Genomic DNA, 27,018 nt, shown 5'->3' with positions numbered 1-27,018 from the left:
TTGGGGTTGGGGCATTTGGTACTGCAAGGTTCTGCACAGATGTTAGCATTCACAATGTCATTCTGTCCTTTGCCTCAGTACCCAGGGAGGTCTATTTTAAGGGAGGGTGGTGTGTTTTCTTCTTTAGTTTCATGAGATCACTTTATCTGTAACTGTCAATGTAACAATTCTACATAGACTCGTTCAGCCGAACTGGGACTGCTGTCTCCAATCAGTAAGGTATGAAGGAGAGTTTCTGCCTGTTAATTTATTGCTTGCTACTGTATAAGGTGGTACTGCTTCTTTTGTATGTGTGAAGCAAAACACAGTTGCAGTGCAATACTTTAGCCAATTACATTTAAAGTCTTCAAAGAGATAAAGACAATGGTTGAATCAGGGAACTCAGTGAATCGGCTGCATGAGTACATGGAGGAACATTAGCTCAACTACACAGAACTGTGTTTGTGGTGTGCTTTCGCAAAGAACTGAGAATATTTTCTGTGCAGAGACGCGATGACCTCAAGGCTGCTTGTCAGTCAGATTATTCAACTGATTCTCAAACAAGACTCTAGACATGGCTGGAGAAAATCAGAGAGGGGGAAGAAAAGACCAAAAGAGAGAAAAGGCAAAACTAAAGAGAAAGGGACATGTACAGTGCCTAATGCATCACTTACACAAAGAAGATGTTCATATTTAATGCTCATCATTAAAGCAGGGTTTGAGCATGGAAGACGCTTCTGTTATTTTCCCACACCCCTTGAGCCAAGTCCTTGTGACAGCCCTCTACTACATCCCGGCAAATTATCCGCATGAGCTGCGGCGAACAAAAACAGCCCATTGCGGGGGAAGTGAGGCCCAGCCTCAGCTCCACTCCTGTGATGGGGAGACACGTCACTTTGCATCAGCTCCAGCCTTCCAAACCACATCATCTGCAAGTGAGGAGAACAAGACCGCTCCATGGGGAGAGGACAGTCAGAGAGAAGAAGGCCGATAAGAATAAAGGAGATAGAGAAGAGAAGAGAAGAGAAGAGAAGAGAAGAGAAGAGAAGAGAAGAGAAGAGAAGAGAAGAGAAGAGAAGAGAAGAGAAGAGAAGAGAAGAGAAGAGAAGAGAAGAGAAGAGAGACTGTTGGCTCTGGGAGACATATTAGTGTCCTATTGGGCAAGTTCATGTAAAGTAAAGAGCTCTGAAAGCTACATGATTTGTATTAGCCTTCAACTTTAAGTAACATGTCACATATTATAGGTGTAAAATATATGAAACACACATGAACTTGCAGTACACAAATAGAAAGTGGCTTAATTTCTCTTCTACATACTTATAGTAAAAATCACAATAAAGATGTTTGATCCACAAAATTCTGCAGGACTTATGTCAGCCAGTAGTTAAGTTAAACAGAGTCAGGGCACTCTCTGCTGGACAATGCTAAACTTGCAGGACCTGTAAAAACAAAGTAGCAGTGGTGGACTGTTTTTTTGTTTGTTTGTTTTTTCTTTTTTGGACACATAGAGTACTAGTTGATTTTAGATGTTTAGAAAAGCACAGATGCCTGTGGCCTCTTTCTCAAGGATATATCCTGACGGCCAAGGAGACTTGAGAAAAATTGAGTTAACACCAAAATAAACCTGTCTTCCAAGATGCATGTGCTCCAAGCCTAAATTGGCCTATTTAAAGGCAAAACCATAGACAGCCTTTGAATAATATTGACTTGCAAAGTATGTAGCGGTCAAGGACGGGACAGTAGACAATGCTAGTTGCCACAAGAGTGATGAGCAGTAAACCAGATACATTTAGGAGTAGTGCAAAGTAAATAGTCAACTACTCTGCTATTTTTACAAATGAATGATTGCATTTGTGGTAGGAAGACTATAAGCTCATGAGAGAAAACTAAAGAAAAATATACGGTTGTATTTTATGGTAAAATTCAATTAATATTTGAATTATTGCGCCATGTTTAAGAATTAATTACATTTTTTAAAATTAAACTGATGCCTTTTTATGGTTTAGTTCTGCATTATGAATCTAATACTTCCATTATGAAGGAGAGCTATTTATGCCAGGTCTGATCACAAAAATATGTACTCTGGAAAAGAATAAAATTGTACCAAGCTAAAATAAATATATATATTATGTTGGTAAATGTGATTTGCAGAATTTATTATACCCTATTATACCCTTTGTGTGTGTGTGTGTGTGTGTGTGTGTGTGTGTATATATATATATATATATATATATATATATATATATATACATGTATATACAATCACAATATTACAAGTATTGAATACATCCTGGTCTCCTGGTCTCTATATTGTGTTTATCTTATCAAAAATCTCTTAAAAGACATGTTTACTGTCAACAACTCTTTGGTATTTTATTACTTGAAAACCGAATGATATGCCAATAGTGGTCCAGTGTACACACACACTGAATACATGCAGACTGTCTGTCTGAATCATCGCTCTCTTGCTGTAAACCACTCTGTACAGCCGAGCACACTATCCATATTCATGTGATTTTTGCCGGAAGGCATTGGTGTCTACTAAAAATAGCATGGTGAGAGAAAGGGGCTCACATTGTGTATCCTAACATTCACGAGCCCAGTCTCTATGATTGGTTGTAAACAAATGTCTCCTTGCTAGGAACCTTTCCTCATGTCGTCAAGTAAACACTTGTAAATAATTGCTGTGGGTCAGAAATGAAGACGTATTCAAGGCAGAGTACATACTGTAATTCAACAGAGTCACGCATTGTTTGTTTGCACACCTCAATAAAGATATCTCCAGATGGTTGGTGTTTGCACATAGAGACTGTGCTGGTAGATCCCCGTTACCTGCATGTGTTTGTGGCTTTTTTGTGTCTTTATCTCATAATATGTGTAATTCCCAAAACAGATGGGCATCTATACATTGTTAGGTTGTGTGGAATTGAAATGAGCAAGTATCACTGAGAAAAACTGATGTTAATCAAAGGTTTTAAAACATGTCAAAACATTTTTATTTCATTTTTGTTTGTACAAAAGCACATTGGTTTGGGTTAAGGATGAGTTGAGGTAGTATCTCCAGCAGATGGCACCACCTGTCTGCTACTGTATAAATCCTGTATAACTGGTTGCTCACATTATAATGGTGTTCATAGTAGGTCTAAGAAAGTGACTATAGTGACAAATAATCACTGCTATTTGTAAACATAACTATCATGATCAAAAAGGTGATAAACTGAATATAGATTAGGGACAATTTCTCACACAATATGTGTAAAATCCTAGATTTCTACATGTCTGCATGACCAATAATACTTCTCATTAAGGATTATAGTCGACTTTGAGCTATTTTAGCTTGGTTCCTAATCAGCCAAAATTACTCAAATGTAACTAACAACGCAGTTAATTAGTAGTCTCAGATGTGAGTAATGGAATATTCTCAGCCAAAACAACAGTGATTTGCTATTCTGAGCCAAATACTTTACATACAGATTTTCCTGGCCCAAAAGGAAATGTGCTAGAATGTATGCAGGTCTGTGTTAATGTGGCAAAGTTGCAGGTCATTTCCATTTTGAAGACATAAAAGCCTTTGGTGCCCGAGGCTACACTTTGACTTCCTTGAAACCGGACATGGAAACTGTGACAATGCCTCTGTAAGCATGAGAGGGTCTGTGTGTGAGCGCTGTTTGAACAGGATGCAAGAACTGAGGGGGGCAGATACATTCAGATACAGTCTTTTATTTCTGTATCAAATGTGTTCCACATTATGTGTCTCCTAGTTAAGAACAACATTATAGCACACTAACATGGAAATGAAAATTATACCCCCTTTACAAAAGGGCAGCTGCAGGAGGTTGAGCCTTACTGGCCAATATCAGATAACAACTGATCTTTATGTTAACCAATCAGATGGCCAGGGATTTACTGATGTTCATGATGAAGTGACTTGGGCTGCAAGTGGCATTCATTTATTAATTTAATTTATCTGTACTGAAACATATTAAGTATGTAACATAAAAGGTTAACACTTTAGCATTTGGAACGATACATGGAAGTAGATGAGCTTTCCCCAGTCACAAAACAGCAAAAACAAAATAATTCACAACACAAAAACAGAAGATCCATTCCGACCTTAGTGAGCAAAGACACCAACATGTGGATCCCCTGAAGCGGAAAAAGCCATTGGGTTTTACGTAAGAGAAGCTTAGAGTTCCCACTGAACATCCGTCATGTTAGTGAGCCATAAATCCTGAGTGAAATTACAAGATCACTGAGAATGTCAGGATCGTAGCTGTACCGGCAGTTATAAATGAATATAAGATTAGTACTGTAGATTTATTTAAATATACAAAACAAAGTCTCTAAAATTTATTAACACCGTGACCATGTTTGGATCTTTGCAGGCATTCATTTTTACATAGACCTCTTGACGTCCTTCCACAGCTTCTCAGTCAGGTTTAAATCTGGACCATTGTAACACTTTGATACTTTTCTCCTTCAGATACAGTAGATTTGCTGCTGTGCACTCAATCATTGTCCTGTTGCATGACCCAGAATCCTCCAAGCCTCACATTTGACTCTAAAATATTTTGGTTTACAAAGAAGTTCATGGTCGACTCGGTGACCGCAAGGCGCCCAGATCCTGTGGCTGCAAAACAAGCCCAAATCATCCCACCACTACTGTGCTTAACAGCTGGTATGAGTGACAGAGTGCAACGCTATGCAATACAGAGTGCTCCCAAACACACACTCAGCCTCTTTATGCAGCATTTCACACATGTGTACCAACACATGCAGCCTCACATGGTGAGAAACATGTGGCCTGCTGAGATCTGAGCTTTGTGGCCTTTAAAACTCTCGCTTCAGCTTGCCGTATGAAGCGAACGATGCCCAGCTTATGAAAACATGCAGTACTGTTGCTCTTACACCAATTGAATCAATTCAAGTTTTGATCAGAGAAGCACATTAGTGATTCACTAAGCCTCTAGCAGATTAGGCTGCTCGAACTGCTAATCAAAACCTTATTTTATCCATTGTGCATGTGACAGTGAGGCAGAACAGCAAATGAAGCAAATTATTATCCAACACTTCATAAATAGAGGGGTGTGAGAGACTATGTGGTATGGAGGCTTTATTGTATCAGTCCAGAGTCACTGCATCACTGCCCTGGCAGTTATTTGGTCTAAAACCTTAATCCTCCCAGAATTATGACATCCAAATAAAGATATATGAATATAAAAAAGAGAAAAAACTTTCATTTATCCTTTCTGTTCCAGCTCACTGCTGTAAAAATATTGTATAAATATATGTGCTATTACAATAAAGCAGTGCATTAAGGTGTTACATGAGCAAAAGACTCAAAACAATTATGGGACAAATATTTACAAAACCTTTTAACTACAATAAGGTAAACACAATAAATTTTTAATAACTGTCCACAATATTGCTTAGGCTGCTCAGTTTATTGGAAAAGGGAAATAATGTCTATATAACCATAGCGACAAAAAAAAAACAAAAAACAAAACAAACAAAAGAAACTCAAATGACGCATATTTTTCATTATGTGAATACATCACCTATCCACAGAGTTTATCTTTGGCTTCTAGGGCCGGACCTCATTACTCTGTATAATCATACAGCACAGAGAGAGTAACTAAAAGGGGTGACGCCAACTTCTATTTAAAGTCTACCAATGTGTTGACCATGACGAGGTAATAAGAAACACTTTCTATTAGGGGTTGGACAGCAATAAATTGCATCAGTTCTTCTTCCAGTAAACTATTAATAGACTGACACCAAATATAGTTTCTTTGTTTTTTTTAATTTTTATTAAAACACGCAGCGCCTTTATCTATTATTCACACACAATCACACCCTGATAGAGGCATTGGGAGCAACTCAGGATTCAGTATCTTTCCCCAAGATAGAGGAGAAGACCAGAGGAGCCAACCTTCCATTTGGTGGATGATCTGCCCTGCCTCCTAAGCCACAGAATAGAAATAGAAAGGGCATCCAATATAAAATTTGTGTGCCAAATACCCAATATCCATCTGCTGTGGCAATAACAAGAATATAGCAGTCACCTTGCAAAGAACCACTGCATCACTATCTAACACATAAGCAATCTAAAATACACAGTCTGTTCAGCAGTCCAGAAACCTATGACCTGCACTGCAGAACACAACAATTGCAATAATTAAACTTACCAGCAATACATCATTTAAAATTGCAAACCAAACAGAGCCCACTGGTTTAATCAAACATGTTTCTTCTGGGAAACAGTCTGCAGCTATATCTGGCTTCCTCGTAATGCTAATGCAGTGCCAGTAATCTGCCAGCGTACAACAGCATCTACAATTTCCTAATTTTCTTAGCTCTGTCAGTTTGTGCACAGATTCAACTGGCTCTCCCTTTTTTGTACTACAGTAATTATTTTTTACAGTAACACCAACTGCACCACAATCTGCTTGGCCCAGTTGGCATGACAGACTCTAGTCACAGTAAAAGTAGTTATGATAAACAGTAAACACACGCTAAAATGTTAGATCAAGTGTAATGAAATGCTATTCATAATTATAAAATGTATTTCAGATGATAGAAAGCCATGTGACTTGGTGTAGTTTGGGATTAAATGTAAAGGTAATTAAATGTCTTAGTCATGTTCTTTTGGCTACCATTGTTCTGTTGCCATTTTTGCCAACAATAAACACAGTGGAAACAACTGGAGGATCAGGTAATCAGGACAGTAGTTAGCTAGCATTATACTGGGGATCATTAACACATTAACATTAACACAGCTAACGCACTAATTTAAGATATTAAAATTAACACAAAAGGTACAGTCTTACCTCAGCCATATACATAATGGTCTCTAATCTTGGTCTTGGAAGTGCAACAGATTCAGCAGCTAGCTAAGCAACTAAGCATTAGCTTAATGGCCAGATACTGTACTGTGCATAGTCTTGATAGTCTAGTCTTGATATTTTACCAGGGAAATGGGTGCAGTAATTTACCGAAAAGTTGAAACTTGAAAGGCACTATTTGGTATGACTACTTTTATTCTTCAATACAGCCTCTGAAGTAGGTTTTCTTGTCATTTCTTTCTTCTTCTTTTTTAAAAATGGTGTTCAGAAATATTTCTCCAGGGTTCTTAAAGGACATTCAAAGCTCTTCTTTTGATAGCGGCTGTCTTGTGCTCCGATGTCAAGCCCGCACTTTTTCGGTAATATTAAGGGTCCACACTCTCGGGAGTACAATCCATGGTGGATCATTTTCCATTGTGTGTTTTTCTATCCAGGTATGCTTTTCTTTTTTAAAACACACACTGAACACCATGCTGAGATGTGTCAGTGCAAAAATACTATTTTATGTCTTATTTTATGTAATTCAGCTAAAGAAATAGGAACAAATGATATGCTTTTTGCAACAGCCTCCAGTAACAAAGTGCCTGAAGACAGAATTTCAAATTTGTTCTTTGCCAAGTGGTCTTTTATGTGTAGACACATCACTGGTTCATCCGTTGAGTTAGTGCCTTTTTGCCAGGACCAAGGACTGGAATGAAAGAGTATTGATCATGTGGCCAGTTGAGTTTTGGCTTTGCAAAGGACCCCACTTCAGCTCCGTATTATAACTGTGATACAATTTGAAGCTCAACTAATCCATGTAACTCAATTTAATTGATAATATAAAACCTTATTAGAAAAAATATAGAATGAATGTGCAGTTTTAATAATATATTGTTGTAATCAACCATAGCAAATAAAAAGTCATTCTTTCATGGCTGTAACGTCTCCTTTCTTATTAGTCTTGGCAACACTTCCCCTGTCTCTACATAAAAGGCTTCATTTTTTTAAGCATTCTACAGACTAGACTAAAGATTAGGTTATCGAGGAAAGTTACAAAGTTATGGTAACACTTATAAGTCAACAATTAGTTTTGATCATCTAGATTTATTGAAGCTAAATAATCCATATCATACACATACACATCTCCTTTTAGACAGAGAGGAATTTGTTGGCTCTATATAGAAACACTTCTCGAATAAAATATTGAAACACAGCGCCATTCACACTTATAGGTGACGCTGAGTTGTTCTAAAACAATGAAACTTTCTTGTTTTTTTCTTTTTCTTTTTGATGGCGTACCAGAGGATTTGGTTTTTGTAGCTGTTGCCATTTTATTGGTCCCTTAACGTAAGACAAAAGTGTGACACTTTGTCAGAAGATTATGTGTCTGGAGATATAATTGAAACATAACAGCTTTTGATACCACAAGCAGCACACATGAGCTTTCATTATAACATCAAATTCTCAATATTACCAAGTACAGTAACACCTTGCTTAAAACCAGTAGGGAGATATCTGTTAAAACTAAATCAGGGCTCCCAAAACAGTCACTTCTTCTCACATCAGATGAGTTGCAGTTTTGTACTCTGAGGTTTAAGTTAACTTAAAAGCGTGCTCTTTCACACTCTGCGTGTAAATTTGTGGTAAAGTTAGAAAATCCTAAAAGCAAATTGTTTCCTCTCTGTCCTGGGGTTGTGAAACAGTGTAAAAGTAATGGACATGCAATGTACTCATGACTGTGCCAGTCAGTTCCCAAGTAAACTGAACTGGCAAACAAAAGCCCATCACCTAGCTTCCATGTTTACCTTTAGTTAAATAAAGTGACTAGACCGCTGAGGACAATTTGTCATCTATCGGCCAGGTGCACTGTTATATTTAAACCCCTTTTATGAATCACAGGATGATACAGTGTGTCTATATGCCAGTGGGAACTGGTTTTCCAAGTATTTATGCTACATTCTACACAGTACCAAAAGGAGTATCTGATGTGACCCACTGACTGATTTACTGTAATTATCTACAATAAAGAAAAACTGTTTTTCATGAATCCCATCCTTTCAGGATATTGTAACATATATAAATCACCACACTAGGTTTGGGTTGCCTAATAATATAGTTCTATTAGAGCAGCTAAAAACGATTGGAAATCATAATCACGCTTTAGTGGGGGGTTTTCAAGTAAAACTGTATTTATATAACACCTTTCAAAATATTGATCATAAAGTGCTATACAGAAGAAAACAAAAACATTAGACATCAGTACATCAAAATAGTTAATTACAAGAAAAAAAATAGGTTTTTACATGTAGTTGGTTATTAAAATGCTCAACAGAGTCAGAAGAACTCAAACTAAAGGGGAGATTGAGAGTCCTGGTGCTACTATTGAGAAGGCTTTGTCACCTGTAGTTTTCAGCCTCGTACATGGCACAGCCAGCAGGCCTTGATCACATGACCTTAGGGACCTGCTAGGGACAGATGCAAAAGTTCTTTGATATATGCTGGTGCTTGACCATTCAATGCTCTATACTGTAAGCGAGACCTTTGACCATAAAAAGTAAAACTAGATTCAAATTTACCCCGAGGTTCCTGATGGAAAGTTTGGCATAAGAGGCTGATGGACCAAGAGTTTCTGTTATTAGAGTTTTTCTGGAGCACAAACAAGAATTTCTGTTTTGGTTCTTCAAGGGCAAATGTAATTTTTTAAGGCTTTCTTTTTCATAAAAACAGAATGACTATATTTCTCCCCTAAAATATGATTAAACTGACAGTGATGTGAATTGACTCTTCCCAAATAAATAATTAGTTCCACAGTCCACAACTTTTATAATATCTCAAAGTCAAGGACAAACACAGTCGAGGGAATTGGGACCGTGATGCCCCTTTGTGGTTTGGACATTATTGTGCAAGTGGATCATGGTAAGTAGGACAGTAAAAATGACACAGACAGACCTAAAAGTGTCTCATTCCCATTCTCATTCAGGGAACCTGACCAAGCACCAGTGTATGCGTACTGACAGATAAAACACACTAATGACCTATATACAAAGGAAGGATAAAAAGGGATAACATCAGCTTGAAATTTTATGGCACCATCTTTAAATACAATATATATAATCTGTTCTCTTGTTATAAGCTTTTTGGACAAGTACTCCTGTAATATGTTAAAAACTATTTTCAATGTATTTCCATGTACCAGAGAACAATTATATGGATGTTTGTCACAGAACTGTGTGGGTTTTTTCAAACTGTGAAATCCATACTTTGCCCCCCGCTTTGATTTAGATGCACAGGAGGAATCCATTGACAGCTAGTTTTAGATGCAAGCATCAGCATGACTGAGGCGGAGATATGTCTGAATGAAACAGACAGGGACTGCCTCATAAAAGGCAGGATCTCCATGGTTTCCCTTGGACCTGGGCCTCGTTGCCATGGGATTGGAGGGCACTACTGGACGAGAAAAAACACAGAAAGACAGGAAGGAAGACAGTGTCATCTTTCCATGTGCCTCGTCATACACAGTTTATTTTGCCTTCTAGGTTTAAATAAACTTTATCATCGACAAATTCACCTTAAAAGTAACTGCGAAAGAAATTCTACTTAGAAATTGTGCGTCACATTTTGCGTACACAGTCTGCCCATTTTTAGAAGTGTCTAAAATTAGCATCGATCAAACAAACCTTCCTCCCCCAACATGCACACACGATCCTTTCACATGACATGTATCTTAATGGCCTGTTTGCCTAATGGTGTAATGGCTGTTTGAACAATATTGTGCAAGCCCTGTCCTAATCCCGGTCCTAATGCCACAAATCTCTTTTATGTCTTCAAAGTTATGTCTTTAAAAAATGCAGTATATTAAAAATAACTTTCAGTTCACAGTATAATACTTATTATTACATATTAAGGACAGCAATCATTCATTCATGTTCTATAATAAGGTTGCACTTGCAGTAGTTCATACCTCTTCGAAATAAAGATAGGAAGTGTAAGCGTCTAAACAGGGCAGGGTTGACCAAGTTCAAAAACACTGGTTCTGTTTATATAAGCCTTAACAGATGTGAGGAAGACCAAACACCAGTATGTTTGGTTGTTATGTACTAAACAGGTCACGCTTGGACTCAGCTCCATACAGTGCCTGAGGTGATTGAGTGGGTGGTGTAACATAGGGCAGGTGCACAGGCTAAGTGATGAGTCTGTCTACGTGCAGACACAGCATGATTTGTTCTCAGCCCTGTCGCAAACTGTGAATGTCTATACAGAAAACATATATTAGGCAGTTGTGTCAATTTAGTGCACTAATATACTGATGTTGGAACTGACAAAACAGAGCCAGGATGAATTACCCGAATAGACTGAATGGCATGGAAACTAAAGTGAATAAAGTAGAATTTAACTACATAGTACTGGTTATACTGGTAGAACACATTGTAGAAGCAAATCAAATTTGGTTACCCATGATTTAGAGCAAATGTCTTACCTCAATTAAATGATGCAGACTTGAGTGAGTTTGGAGCATCATAGGGCATTGCCAGTGTGTGTGTGTGTGTGTGTGTGTGTGTGTGTGTGTGTGTGTGTGTGTGCGTCTGTGTATTTCAGTCAGATCTGGTTTCATCTGGCCTCATTTGTCCCCAGACTAAGGTTGAAGCCTACTCAGTGCTTCCACGAACCTGGCGCAAAACTGGATGCTGAAGCAGCGTTAGTTTGAATAGTGGGCTATAAACAGTGATGTCATGTCTTTAAAAAGAAAATCACAGTCCTACCACTGCATCATGGAATAGTTTGACCTCTTGTAATCAGGTACTCTGATGAAGGTTCTTTAATATTTCAACGGAACATCAAATTTGACTTTTGATAGGAATGATCTTTTGTGTATCTGTGCGGTGACTGTGCAAACATAAAATGTAGATCATTGTTGACAGGGTTTCTTTATGATTGTCTACATACATGTCAGTAAGCTCCATCATCATCATCATCAGGTGGTCAACACATACAAGTACCTCGGGCTGTGGGTGGACAACAAACTGGACTGGTCATGCAACATGCAGAACCTGTATAAAAAAGGCCAAAGCCAACTGTACTTCCTCAGGAGGCTGAGGTCTTTCAACATCTGCAGGAAGCTCCTGAGGATGTTTTACCAGTCAGTGGTCGCAGGAGTCCTTTTCTATGGCGTGGTGTGCTGGGGGAGCAGCACAGCAAAGAAGGACTCATCCAGACTGGAGAAACTAATCAGGAAGGCTGGCTCTGTGGTCGGCATGAAGCTGGACACTCTGGTGACAGTGGCAGAGAAGAGGACCTTAAAGAAACTGATGGACATTATGAACAATGCCGGGCATCCTCTGCACACGGTCGTAAACAATCAGAGGAGCCTATTCAGCGACAGGCTGCTTCTCCCCAAGTCAAAAACCAACAGACTTAAAAACTCCTTTGTCCCACACGCCATCAGACTGTTTAACTCCTCACTGGAGGGGAGAGGGAGGAGAAACAGGGGGACAAGGGAGGGCGGGAACAACTGAGTTGTAGGTGCTTTTCTACACTGTGCAATATTTGCAATATTTGCAATATTTGTTTTTTGTTTTGTCTTTTTTCTTATATTTGACTGTGCAATAACCACTGTGCAATATACTCACTCAAATGAGCAATCCTATTTATCCATATTGTATATTCTGTATCTATATATGTGTATATGTGTATATATGGTGTATTTATGCTTATATCCTTACTCTCATTCCCCTTAATGTATCTGTAACATGCAACTTCTTTCGGTGCTTTGCTACTGGAAACTGAATTTCCCGGAGGAACCCACCCGAGGGATTAATAAAGTTTCATCTAATCTAATCTAATCTAATCTAATCATCAGCACATTGTGCCTGTTACGCATAAGACAAAATTAGTAGTTTGTTTGACTGTTGCACCTTGAGGTGGAGAAAAAAAGAACGGCATACATGAAAAACCTTTAGAGCATCGATTCTGTATTGTTGACATCAGAAATCTGTTTATTTTACTTACTTAGGAGTTTGTCATGGGTCCAAAAACTGTCTTCTTTAGCTACTGTTGGCACCTCTAAACTAAAGTTCACCATAGTTATAAAGCCCTGATATGATGCCAGTTACCAGTACAGATAAGAGCATTGTTTATTTATAGTCTCAGGTTGGTGCCTGTCTTTTTGCTCCAGTGTCTCTCCCTCCCATTGTTCTTCCTCCAGTGCTTTTGGGAATTTTTAAAGTTTGTATTCTGGACTTTATGAGCCACAAAAAAAGCATGTGTTTCATTAACTTCAAGTCCATCTCTTCAACCTTATCTGGTCCTATCTTCTTGAACTTCATGACACCTGAACAAATTTTAGGGGAATGTTTTGGGGTTTTGTTTGTTTGTTTTGTTTTATCTTTGTTTTGGTTGTTAAGCCACTAAAACTGACTTATGAATGATAAAATCAAAATATTACAAGCAGCCCGTTACAACAAAAACACATTTTCCGCCATTTCTTTAGTTCAATCTATGGGAAATGCCGAAGATAACACAATTTGATTCAGATAAAATAGTATTGTTGCACCAACACGATCAATCCCAAGGAAAGATTAGTTGAAAACTTGGTATAGCTCGGCACGGTGTGCAGTATGACCTAATTGGACAAGTGGAGGAAAAAAGAAACATTAGCAGGCTTAAATCACTACCTACAGCAGATGAACAATGTCTGAAAGTCATGTCATTAAGAAACAAACAAACACACAGAAACAAACTGACACAGGTCCTGAGAGATGCCGTTCTGGCCTGTCAGTTGATTCATCAACTGTGCACTGAAGCCTCATCAGAAATGGTCTCAGTGGTAGGGTGGCTGTCAAGAAACCTGGTTTCCCTTCCTTTTTAAGGATGCAAAATTAAGATACAGAATACAAAGAAATAAAATACCTCGAATACCAAACAATGATGAATAACTAGAAATGAACAAGTAATAGTAACCAAAATCGAAGACAAAGGAAAACATGAACCTAAAAATATATAAAAACTATATGAGAATGAAGGCTACAGAAGTAATGAAAAACTGGACTATAAGGACGCTAAACAACAACAACCCAAAACATAATCAGACAGTCTATTTAATAAAACCCCATTATTGTTGACAACAACAAACAAAGACAGGACAGTGTAATAACCAAAAGTGTGGCTTTGTTTTCTAACAGCAGCACTGTGCCATAGAGGAATAATTAGCTACTGTTTCATTTTTCAGCAATGATCACAGACACATTGCCAATGTGGTAAATGTATACCTAGGTAGACAACATGAAATACTATGAGCCATAGATGGGCCTCTCCAGAGCCCGGACTTCAACTAAGGCAGCTAACATTCAAAGAAGAGCTTTGAATGTCCTTCAAGAAGCCTTGAGAACTATTCCTGAAGAGCTGTTTGTAAAGACATCACAAGAAAGCTTGACTAAGAGAGCTCAGCTCAAACAATACTCAATCATGAATCAAAAAATGCCAACTTGATGCTCACACCCACTTGCTCTTATTTCCATACCACATCCTCCATTCCTCTTTCTTTGTCATCCTCTCTTATAGGTACGCAACACAGGAGCCAATGAATATTCAGTGAGGCATTCACAACCAAAACGAGGGTAAAAAATGCAAAGAGCTGATTAACACTGTACTTCTTGAAGTCAATATATGCAATTTTCAGCACAGATTTATTATTTTCATTTCATACTTTTTCAGCTGTGTTGTTACATACATATATAACATCATATAAAACTAACTAAGAAAAGCTCCACTTTAACTCATGTGGGTGAAACTGACAAATAAATGGAATAAATAACTGAGCAGTTTTCCATGAACAAAAGTTCAATAATTTCTTAATCTGAGAAGATAAAAAGATGGAGCAATAGCGGCCCTGCTGCCCAGAATGTTCAAACACATTTAAGTGACATGCTTAAGTGTTTGTCATATGCTTTGTACCATTAAGAGCCTGGTAAAACAGAGAACAAGATAAGGAAACTGGTTGGAACAGACCCTTACGTAGGAAGCTGTAAAACGGCAAGAGAGATATGGCCGGGGAAGGGGACGGTTTGTATATCTTATGATAACATTTTATTTCCATTAAAAGAAACTAATGGACACTAAATATGTGTGGATGCGAGCAGAGAGCTGAATGCGAGAAAGGAATTCACAGTAATGAAGACTGAAACATCTTTTATTATTTCTACTCGTTGCTGTCACTTCCAGGTGCCCATCTAATGTACTTTGTCAATATGCATTAGCTGGGCAAAGGCATCCTGGTGAATGAAGGTAACCAGGCAACTGTTTTCAGACACTTGAGATTAAGCCAGTGCACTTCCCCCTTTGTACGTTTATGTTCATAGTGCAGAGCTTGTAAGGAGCCAGATGTTTCCTACAGATAGTATGAAATGAAGCTTCTAGTAATTGAACAGAAACGCAAACCGAATTTGAAATATGTTTTAGGTTTTTACCATGCAGATAAAGACAGAATTATTAGCCCCCGTATGAAGTTCAAGGTTTAGTCAAAATTTTCACAGGTGCTTTTCTTAACAGAGCAAGAGATTTTCAACATTTCCAGCAGAGCGTGTTTTAAAATAAACAGCATCTTTAGAAAGCATAAATGATTTGTATTTGCACAAAATGAAATAATTATTCCAGAAAAAAACTAAAATTACCGTGGTTAATATTATTAGCCCAGAGAAAAACTGTTCATTTTATGGAACCATAACACAAAACACTGCAGTGCAAGGATATTATTTAACTTTGTAAAGCTCAACAATTGTCAAATCAATTGGCACTTGAGAAAGCATCATACCAAAAACAAAAGAAATCAGTTTAGACTTAAGAAAAAAACCCTGCTGATCCTTACATAGTAGGAGATGGATATACAAAGCATTTCCAAGTGTCAAGAACTGGAGTGTCATCAAAAAAATTCAAAGAGAGTCGCAGAACAAACTTGGCAGAGGTAGGAAGCGAAAGAGTTCAAAGACTCTGGGAAGAAAACTTGTATGAGATGTGCCTAAAGATCCCAGAACAACTCTAGTGACTCAGCCACGTCAGGAATCATAGTTATGATTATAGTGAATTATAAGATAGTCGCTAGGACAGGAATGGACTGCAAGGTTGCACACCAAAATAAATTCAAAGCTGGTTTTGGGTTGTTGCTTTGTCTTCCAACACAACAACCAAAAACATGCAATGCCCCTGGTGAAGAAAATCTGTGGACTGAACTGAAGACCAAGGTTCATGCCAGAGGACCATCAGATCTGGAGGAGCTTGAGAGATTTGCTAAAGAAGAATGGGCTGGGGTTGCTCAGGAGTTGTGTGTGAGACTTGTTGAAAACTACAAGACTGCAGCCTGTTGTCCAGCAAAAATGATACACAACTGATTATTAGCATTTGGGGTCTAATAATTTTCTGTTTTACAGAAACATAAAAAAAATTAATAAATTGGTAGTGACCATCACTGTTAATTTAGGGCAGCTGTTGAATAAACCTTACATTGAGTGATGGCACTATAAAAATGTTTTTATGTATTAATTTTATCTTTATATCTGTGAATTATAAGTCATGCTGAGATGGCCATCTACTTGACAAAAAGGGTGGAAACAGGAAAAAGCCTGACAATTGTTAAAGTGAGCCCTGTTTCCATGAAGAAGTTCAATTATGGCTTTAATGCCATCATTTCAAATAAATAACTAATACGCCCACTAATTTAAAAAAAAAAAAAAAAGCCTGTATGTAGCACCAACATGGACGCAGAGTGTGTTGCTGCTGTTGACTATCAAGACTAGAGAAATCATTGATGGACGGGGTAAGGGGAATCACAGGTAATTCTCTTTTATGATGGGATATTTCACAGTTGAACCAACAGTCGATACAAAATGATCCAGCCGTATCAGCCTCCTTACGGAAATATTGAAATACATCCTGCTGTTGAAACATTTTGTTGGGGAATTTTTAAAGGCTTGTTTAAAAGAATCAATATGACCTTTCACATTACAGTAATACAAATGTGTTGAACAACAAACTAAATAAAAAGGTTTATTTTCACACAAACAATTGAGAGGGGATTTTCAGGCCTTTCTGACTATTGTGGAGCTGTAGTTCAAACTAAAGCTCGCACTGAGCTGTGTTTGTCCAAAGGCTTTTCTCAGGGACGCCATTCAAACTGTAATCCAGTAAACATATTCATTAAAAACATGTGGCTTTATAATAATTAAAATCCAGCAGGTTATTGTTATAGCTTTGGTAGTATTTTTTTTATTGTTAATGTATTTGTTTATTTGTCCCATTTCCTTGCATTACTGCACATCATTTTGTTATATAGTTTAGTTTATAACCAAAAGTTGTAAGCCCCCTGTCAGAGATATTCTGAGCCTGGAGAAACATATTAATCTTTAACCAATAGTTATCGTGGCAGCTGGTGCTTTTAAGCCGGATCTTTATTACTCAGAGCAGCAGGATATGCTTGGAGCGTGTCTGCATTTAGAGGTGCTGCTCTGCTCGGTCGAGTAAACATATGTGTATATACACATATTGCACTAAGATGCTGGTTTTGTCTATTAAGGTGGCTGGAAGGAGCAAACATATTTAGCTCTTACACTGTATTTAAGGAAAAGCAGTGCATTATATTCAAAAATTAAAGGGACTTTTTGTTTGTTTGTTTGTTTGTTTGTTTTTATTTCCCATTTACATTTTTTTCTTTGCTGTATTCTAAATAAAAGAGGATATTAGCAGGTTATTATTTGATATAGATTGACTTGTATGTGAAGAAAGACTGTTTTTTTAGGAAATATGAGAAAAAAATCTTTCTTTAACTACAATTTGGTGCATGAGATGCTCTTTTGATCTTCAGCAGATAATAATGAAATATGGCAGGAGGTGGCTGCATTACATCTGAAAAAAGAAAACAGAGCTTCTCTTGTGCACCGCTGAAATTATACATACTCAAAGGTGAAACGGAAAAAAGCCCATATGAGGTTTCTGGGTTTTAGATATATTTTTCATCACAGAAAAGGTCAGGAAGAGGACAAAAGGCTTAGGAGAAATGGAGATGGGAGCCATCTCACTCCAGCGGATGGTACAGCCACATTAACAAATTAATCACTGACAGGCTGTAAAGGGATATTTTTAAATGCGTGTTTTGTTTTTAACTTTTTCTTGGTGATTTGGACTTTTTTATGAAATAAAAATGTCTCTGTCCCAGGCTCAGTTTGTAATATCATGGTGTAACTTGTCCTAAATTTAAAATTTAAAACTTACTGAAAAAATGTACTCGAGACAGATAAAGTCAACTTTTTCCATAATTTAATTATTACAAAATCTTCTTTTATAATACAAAAATTTTAATAAATAATTCAGTACATTAAAAAAAAACTGCCAAAGTACTTCACTTTATAAGGTTACAATGCTTGAAAGAGGCAAATCACAATCACCAAGCAGATAGTCTCTTTTCAGAGTGGACATTTTGTTCACGACTTTAAAGCGAAGGGACCGCTGGCTGAGGTCTTCCTCTGAGATACCATCAAAGAAGAAATCCTCATTGAAGATCGGATTACGGCTCTTTCTGATGACAGTGCTGCGTTGCTTCTGGATTTTTCCGGGAATCAGAGACAGGCTGACACTACAGTTGATAATCTTGGGGTCTACAGACAGAGGATAAAGGCCCTCTGCACTGATGAGTCGAACTCGCAGTCTTCGGTTATCTGGACAGTATTCTGCTGAGAGTCTCAGACTGCCCTCTTTTCCAATGGGCACCATTTTTTCCTTCATGACCCTCTCTCTATGCAAAATCAAGTCCATGGGGAAAAAGGTGGGTGGTGCCAGGCTGTAGTTGCTGGGCAGCCCTTCAGCCAACCCCTCTGATGCCCTCCTCATGACATTGGGGCTGTTGTCGGTGGAGCTGCCTTCATCTGTGGACAGGGAATTGTTCCTAGACACCATTGCTTTCCTTATGTTCCTTGACAACAGCAGTTCATGGCTCAGCGCTTTGAAGAGGGAAGACTTAGCAGGGCACCTGGCCAGCAGCGGCGAGCTGAAAGGAGAGGATTCAGTAGAGGAAGTGGTATCACTGTCTAGAGTGGTCTGCCAGTTTAGGGTGTAGCCTCTTGGGGAAAGCCTGGAGGTCAGGCTGTTAAGGCTGAAGGAGGAAGGAGAGGAGGGCGAGGTGGAGGGGGTGAGTTTGGAACACATGCTGGATCGACTTCTGGGCAGCAGCAGGGGAGAAGAGCCTGGATCAGAATGGAAAATTGACTCCTTTCTTCTTGTGTGGGGGCTCTCTAGTAAAGTGCAAAAGCCATAGCTGGTCTGGGTTTTGGCTAAGTGTGGAAGCGATAAGGCAGCCTGGCTCTGAGGGTCTGCATTGGTGCTCTCTTCATCACTGCAGCCATCGTAGGGGCTCTCATCCACACTTTCTACCTGAATAATGTGTTGGTTGAACGGCTCATGAAACGTCATCTCCGTCTCAGGGCTGGGTCCTCCACCTGGAGGCACCTTCATAATGCGAGCTGCTCGGCTTTGCTCCGTGTTCTTCTCCTGCAAGGACAGGATCGTTGGGGGAATGCAGAATTCTGGGATGTTGTCAGGGGTGATGATATTAGGACAAAGAGAAATCCGTTTGGATTTGTCTGCCTTTTCTCCCAGCATGATGTCACCAAGTTTATAGCTGAGTTCTGCTGTTAAGGTAGGCAGGTTAGTTCTCTCCACTGACATGCGGATCCTCTCCACCATCCACATGGGTCCTCTGGTAGAAATCCAAAACTCTGTGAAAAAATAAAATAAAATAATACTTGAGTTGCTGAATTATGTTTTGAAATCAAATGCATTCACAAATAGTCAGGATATCCCCAACAAGTACTTGGCAGGAAGGTTTTCTTACCTTATATTCTGGGGCTATGGATAATCCACAATATTATCCCAAAAAAGGACAAAAGCTCCAGTAAGGTGCTGAAAGATAGAGAAGTTGTAAGGGCTCTCTTGACAGCAGATGGAGGTCCTGCAGATCTGTGGCTCTTTGAGAGACGCAGGCGGTTTAAATGTAGCAGGAAACCAATAAATCTAACACACGCCTCCAGCTCAAACAGGATCCTCCTGCTCTCCTTAGCCGCTGGTTCCCATGGAAATATCTGAACCACAACAAAGCTCAGTGCGCCTGTAGTGGCTGCCGTGCTGTTTAGCAAGATAAGCGTGTTACTGTACTTTGAAAGTGAGCAGCTGCTTTTTAAACAAACTGTTTTTAAACAGACTTCTAAATCAGATGTTTGTTTTTCCATGGAAATTAAATTAGAATGTGGGCTTTACCTTGTTCTAAGAACATAAAAAAGGTGATCTGTTTGATAAGAGTTCTGAACACAATTAAATAATAACTCTTGCCATTGATGTCTAAATTGCACTTGTCAAAAGTTCAGGACACAAAACTGCCTTGCGTATTAACTTTAGGAGACATCGTTTGGTTTAAAGAGTTTAAGAAAAATAAGCAACCTGGGTTTTAATATAATGCTGATGAGTGTTTTAATGAAATAAAGGTGGAAATTTCTGTTGTTTGAACCAGGTGAGGTTGTTTATATTCGAACTCTTATCAATGTCATACTTTTATGTAATGTGGCAATATGCATCGAGCATATTGGTGATGTAATGATGCAAAAGTAATTTACTGCCATATCACTGCATCACCAATATTCCTGATGCAGTTTGCTTCATTACACACATGTCCTTATAAATGAGCCGAGTACATTTTCTGTCTTGAGAGTACTTTGAATGTTTATTTGAAATTTGAGAGCAAGATAGCTTTCCGCACTACGGGACTGGAGTTTTATGAAGGAAATCATCTGTGAAATTGTAAAAATTAAGAATGTGCTAAATGTGCTTGCTGTAACTCTTAAAATGATTGCAATAATTGCAACAATATTTTCGATGGCATTAAAATACAGGATCTTTAGAATCTCTCAGGAAAATAGATTTTTTTTTCACCTAACTTCTATCTTTACATTACTTTTCTTGGTTAAAAAGACACAATCTGGAGAACTCGAGACCCCAAAAATAAAAAAATCCCATAACCTGATTCTTTTATATACAGATCTACTGTATTTATATCAGTATGTTATAGATATACAGAGTATTTATCTATAAAACATGACGTTTGATATACTGAAGAAGGTCCTATTACAAATCTGGCTTTTGAAATATCAATATCATAATATTGGCCAATGATAAGGCCAAGTATACCAATAAATGATAACATTTATTGGTATACTGAACATTGCTCTTTAGATCTTCACATATCAATGCAATGTTATGTCAATGCTTCCCTCTTGTGGTGAGACAGTTTGACACCTAGATTTAATTTTTCTTGGACAGCACAACAAAAGTTAGCTTTAACTATTAGTTAAACTCAAACACTGCAGAAGAAAACCTACATCAGTTTTCTCTACTTTTTTTTTTTTTTTAATTACCTGGTACTACTACATCAAAGGCAGTTTGACCATCTTCATATTGAAAAGACCCAAGTGGAAAAAAACTCCACTCTGAACACGACAAAGTTCAAGTGGAGTAACTTGGTTACTGCGTGTTACCAGGCAATAAATGACAGGCTGATGTCAGAGCTAACGCTGTACCTGGAAAGTGTCCTAAACGAGAGTCGCTACTTAGAAATGTTTGCCAAAATGTTCACGCCGCATCACTAATTCGCACGTACCTTTCGAACACCTTGTACCCTTTATAGTATTGTATTATTTTGTGAAGTGAAGGCTCACCTTGGATAGTGTGAGAAAATGAAAAAACAAATCAAACACATTTTGATTGGGCTTTGTAGACTAGGATAATCGGTCCCGCTGTGATATTTTAATAGTCTTTTTGGAATACCAATCATCCATACCTATTTTGCAAAATACCGACAATACTTTTCACTCTGTCCGAGTCCATCCCTTATTTTTCCAGAGATGAGCATGTCCTTGTATTTCCTGACCATAAATACTTCCATATCTCCATTAGGGGGTAGTATATGTTTAGAAAACAATAGTGCACCCACCGATAGGGGAGGTGCTGGCCATATTGATACATTAAATAATATTCTCATTTTGTCGCTAAAATATATCTTAGTGCCTTATCTTAATGTGATTGCTTGATTATTGGGTTAGTGTAAGTGTAATTAATCACGAAAAAACAGACAGATGCTCTTTTTCAATGTTGTGTGGGATGCATGTTCCTGCACGTTATAGCAAGACTTGTGGAGATTGCCCCCACTTTAAACATAAACCTCCATGCCAGGCTTCCATTAACGCTTAGTGTGAAGACACGCTTTTGGCAGGTGCTCTACACTGCACAAATTAAAGCATTTTCAAAATAAGAGAGGTCAGTCTCTCAGATCTTCCGTGCGTCTATCCCTGTGCATGATTGCCACGTTAATTTTATCTGCTCATCGCACTGGTAAGGTTGTAAATCTGTCTTCATCGGGATACATATTATCTGACACTGTGCGTGAGTGTGACGCCGCTTCCTTTTTGCGGCGCACAGATTTGTGGTCTTTCTTTTCTTCTCCCCCCCTCATCCTTCTCCACTGTACGATAAACGAGGAGGGGCTTGATGCCGTGGAGGAGGGAGGCAGTCAGGCTGAGCTGACCCGCTTGCGGTGTGTGTCGCTTCGCCTACATCCAAGTCAGCTCGCATGCACTGACGAGTGAGGGACATCAGGTAGGATTTTGCCTTTTAAGAGATTCTATCCCGTTTCTTTTTAAATCCTGGCGTTATTCTTCAAGGTGCTGTTCCTCCCAAATGATCTCACTACCGCTCGATGTTGGCTCAGCAGAAGCGCTGACAACATTTCACATGAGCAGTCTGCAGACGACCTTTTCACTTGATTAGTGTGATGTTTTCCACTCTGGTATTTCCTTTTGCTCTTCTTTGGACCTGACATCTGTCGATTCGTTTGCGCGTTAAAATAAGACTGGTAAATCTAGCCCATTTCTTCGCCTACTGTATAACTGATTGTTTTTGACATTGACAGATAAGAGGTAACAGTATTTGATTGACCCACTTGTTTGGCGTTGGTGTTGCATTTTAAATATCTAGGCTTCCCCAGTTTCGTCCTTAGAAGTAGGCTAAATGGGTAACTAATGCTGCTCAGCTCCAGCATCCTCGCTGCTCTGCAAAAAAATGTTTTGTACAGTAACTTGGACTTGACCTGAATGTTATCTGGATCGGCTCAACATCAAAGCTGACATTGACGATGTGTAGTGTGCATGCAGGGATGTAGCCACTGGTGAATGACTTACTGTAGGTTAATGAAAATGTAGGGAGAATAAAATACTGGTCAGTATGTTAAGACTGTTAACGCTTGCAGGGACTGTTGTGCTTTGCCTCAGTTTTAAAAATCTGATCATTAATTCATCTTAGAAGAAAGATTAGTGCTTTTCCCTCATCTGACACCTTTACCAATCCTCAGAGTGAACAGTCACCTTATTTTCTCCATGATGCCAACAGGGAAGACGCATAACTTCTGAATGAAGGACACGTCTCCTTAACCATTAGAAGCCCTTCTGCCTCATACAGATGCGCTGTGAAGAGAGCTTTTTTGAGCTATGAGCTATGTGGGTGTTTCACAGATACAGGGCTGTCAATGCTGCTTCAGCACAGTGACTCTGGGCTGAAGGTGCCAAACTGTAAATCCCCAAGATGGTTTTACATTGAGTAACATGGATCATATGTGTTATTACTGGTTTGACTCATATAGCAAACCACGTTAGCTGCAGACTTGCACAGCTTCTTTTCTCTGTAATGAAAAACTGTTTTTTGTTGTTGTTGTTTTTAAAGTCCATTTCCTCTTAAGTATATAATACAGCAGCTGTGCATTTACCACAAGAGGCATCCTGGATATTGATGGTCAATTCAAGGATACCGATGCCGTCAGGGAGTTTCAGACAGTGGAGTGACATGTTTTACCTGAGTGATGTGACTAGAAAGGTCAAGCTGTCTCAGCATGATGTCAACAGCTGAGATTCTGGATGGCTTAAAGGCATCAGTGGCATGCTAGAGCTTTGATTCCAACTGGGAGTACCCATCCTTAAAATGCACTCCCAAATGGTACAGTAAGGCACTAGAGAGTGTGGGATAAAAGCTTCCACCAACCACACATTTCCAGCAAGAAATGGTGTAGGAGTACCTCTGTAGTCTGTTTAAAGCACCACTAATGCAAAACACTCTTGCATTTTACAAGGTATTTTGTGTGCCTTCCTGACTTTGTATCGCTTGGTCTTACTTTAAAGTGTAAGCATAAGCAGCATATATACAGCTGTATATTCATGGTAATTTGGGGCTTTAAATGATTTCATTTAACTGTTAACTGCACAGCTTACAGCTTTAATGACTTTAACAAGAATTGGGTGCACAAGTTTGAATTTATTGGATTTTTATATGGATTTTTCTCTAATCTCGCAGTAGAGTTAGACAAAAGGGAATTTTATCCCCAATTCTTTTAAATCTTTATGTTGATGGCTTGTCAAAGAAGCCGAGAACCCGTTAAACTTGGTGCAAGGTTGATAGTCTTTTAGCGAACCATATGATGTATGCAGATGATCCTGTGGTCTTTAGTCCTTGTAGTGCTGGTCTCCAGCAGCTCATCCACATACAGTGGTGTGGAAAAGTGTTTGCCCCCTTCCCCATGTCATATTTCTTTCTATGTTTGTCACACTTAAATGTCTCAGATCACCAAACAAATTTAAATATTTAACAAAGAAAACATAAGTAAACACAAAATGCAGTTTCTAAATAAAGGTATTTTGAAACTGCTATCTGTGGTGTATCCCACAGATAGCTGAATTCAAACAAAGTGAAGATCTCTCAGTCTAGAAAAGGTTATAAAGTGATTTCTAAAGCAGTGGGACTCCAGCAAACCACAGTGAGAGACAATATCCACAAATGGCAATAACATGGCACAGTGATAAACCCTGAGTGGCTGGCTGACCAAAATTAGCCCAAGAGCACAGCGGCGACTCATCCAAGAGGTCACAAAAGACCCCAGAACAACATCCAAAGAACTGCAGGCCTCACTTGCCTCAGTTAAGGTCAGTGTTCATGATGCCACCATAAGAAATAGACTGGGCAAACACGGCCTGTTCTAAGATGAAAACCCCTGCTGAGCAAAAAGTTTGCCTCAGTTTTGACAGAAAACATCTTGATGATCCCCAAGACTTTGGGGAAAATACTGTGTGGACTGACAAGACAAAAGTTGAACTTTTTGGAAGGTGTTTGTCCCATTACATCTGGCATAAAAGTAACACAACATTTCAGAAAAGGAGCATCATACTAACAGTAAAATATTGTTGTGTTAGTTTGATAGTCTGGTGCTGTTTTACTGCATCAGGACCTGGAAGACTTGCTGTGGTAAATGGAACCATGAATTCTGTTGTCTACCAAAACATCCTGAAGGAGAATGTCAAGCCATCTCAAGCTGAAGTGCGTTTGGGTTCAGCAGCAGGACAATGATCCAAAACACACCAGTTCTGATTGGCTTAAGAAAAACAAAATTAAGACTTTGGAGTGGCCTAATCAAAGTCCTGATCTGAATCCGATTGAGATGCTGTGGCATGAATTTTAAAAAGGTGGTTCATGCTCGAAAACCCTCCAATGTGGCTGAATCACAACAATTCTGCGTTGATGAGTGGGCCAAAATTCCTCCACAGCACTGGAAAAGACTCATTGCCAGTAATCACAATGCTTAATTGCAGTTGTTGCTGCTAAGGGTGGCCCAAACATGAAATCAGGAAGGGTGGTAAACACTTTCTCACATGTTCTGTTTATGGTGTGAAACACAGTTTCACAAAAAAGCCCATATGAGCACTGTAATGATTTGTAAAGCCAAGGAGGATAAACATCGAAGATTTCCAGAGTTTAAAATGTCAAATAATAATCTTGCTGTCTATAATAAGGTCAGACATCTTGAACATCTTATTACAGAACAAAAAAAGTTAATGTATATACAGATTGAATAAAGATCTCTTTATTTAGACAGATCTGTGGAATTACAGAAAAGCAAGTTTATGGAAATTTCATGTAGTTTATAATGTCACCATTATGTAATTAATGAAAAGAGCAAGACGGCTCAGTGCAAACATGTAACTGCTGGAGTCAGTACATTTGAAGCTTTATTAAAAGATCTCATATATACATTGATTTCCAGGCTCAACACTTAACAAATATAAGGTGTGGCACCACACATTATCAGTTTTTATTGTGGAGACATTGGTATAGTTGTTGCTTTGAGGGAAGGCGATTTGGGTGACTTGCACTGAACGGGCTTTCAAGCATAGTCCAGAAATTTTCAGGGTAGAGGTAAAGTCTTTGGGAAGTCCATTCCAGTAGCTTATTGTTAGCCTGCTTTATCCATCCCAAAAAACATCTTCAGTGCATGTTTGGCATCATTGTCCTGTTGGAACACCCAACTGTGTCCAAGTCTAGCTATTGATTTGAGGTGAAGCTGAAGAATTTGAAGATAGTCTTCCTTCATTACTCCATCCACTGCAATGTACCAGTACCACTGGAAGCAAAAAAGCCCCAAAGCATGATGGTGGTAGCATCATGCTTTGGGGCTTGACAGTTGATACAGTGTTCTTAAATTTGAAAGCCTCACTTTACCATGCCTCTTGTCATTATGGCCAAATATCTCAATCTTTGTCTCAGCTGACCATAAAACCTTTTTCAAGAAGGAATTGGCTTGTTCATGTTGGTAGCTGCATATTTTAGTCAGTTTGAAGGTGTCCGTTTTGTAGCAGAGACTTCTGTCTTGGTTTACACCCTCTCAGTCAATGATGTGAAGCTCACTTCACTGTAGACAGTGATCTTGGTGTCCAGCCATTTTTAGTTCATGGGCACCCAGAGCCTTCATATTTCCTGGGTTGTTCTTGAACACCCTAACCAGTTTCGTCTCATCCAAGGGTGAAAGTTTGGGTCTTCTTCCAGACTCTAGCAAAGTGGAGATGAAAAAGTTGAAAAAGTTGTACTCGCATACCTTGGAATCTGCAGTTGTTCAGAAATGGCTTGAAGAGACCTTCCTAACTTACATGAATCTGCAATCTGCAGATCGAGTTCTTTGGATTTTCTTTTCATTTGTTGTTCACAATATAGGCCCATGGCTTGCTTGTGTTTAAAAGAAGAGACCTTCTCCTGCCTGAGCATCTACAATGAGTTCTGTACGCTTTCTCCACAATACAGTATTACACAGATATAA

At 38.7% G+C, this 27,018-nt stretch overlaps 2 protein-coding genes across 4 annotated transcripts in view; one reads left to right on the top strand and one right to left on the bottom strand.

The window, feature by feature from the left end:
* Positions 1-18,125: 18,125 nt before the first annotated feature.
* Positions 18,126-19,855, bottom strand: c2cd4a (C2 calcium dependent domain containing 4A). Its single transcript, XM_084932511.1, has 2 exons — positions 19,678-19,855; positions 18,126-19,561 (listed from the first exon to the last, which is right to left on the bottom strand). The coding sequence occupies exon 2, from the start codon at positions 19,533-19,535 to the stop codon at positions 18,195-18,197; it is 1,341 nt and encodes a 446-aa protein (XP_084788637.1). The 5' UTR covers positions 19,536-19,561; positions 19,678-19,855; the 3' UTR covers positions 18,126-18,194.
* A 2,380-nt stretch (positions 19,856-22,235) lies between these two features.
* tln2b (talin 2b) overlaps positions 22,236-27,018 on the top strand; it is an 89,048-nt gene continuing 84,265 nt past the window's right edge. Inside the window, exon 1 of one of the 3 annotated variants that reach the window (XM_084933437.1) lies at positions 22,236-22,487. The gene's annotated coding sequence lies outside the window, so the exon portion shown is untranslated. The remainder of the gene's footprint in view (positions 22,488-27,018) is intronic. The other 2 variants (XM_084933438.1, XM_084933436.1) reach the window with 2 other exon arrangements.

Source organism: Perissodus microlepis, chromosome 7, assembly GCF_051167445.1.
Source record: "Perissodus microlepis isolate ML-2025 ecotype Zambia chromosome 7, ASM5116744v1, whole genome shotgun sequence".
In the NCBI taxonomy this organism is placed as follows: domain Eukaryota; kingdom Metazoa; phylum Chordata; class Actinopteri; order Cichliformes; family Cichlidae; genus Perissodus; species Perissodus microlepis.
The sequence above is the reverse complement of the archived record's forward strand: the minus strand, read 5'-3'. Positions and strand labels throughout refer to the sequence as shown.

Excerpts from the sequence above, each read along its gene's own strand:
- c2cd4a (XM_084932511.1), bottom strand. The coding sequence starts at position 19,535 with ATGTGGATGGTGGAGAGGATCCGCATGTCAGTGGAGAGAACTAACCTG.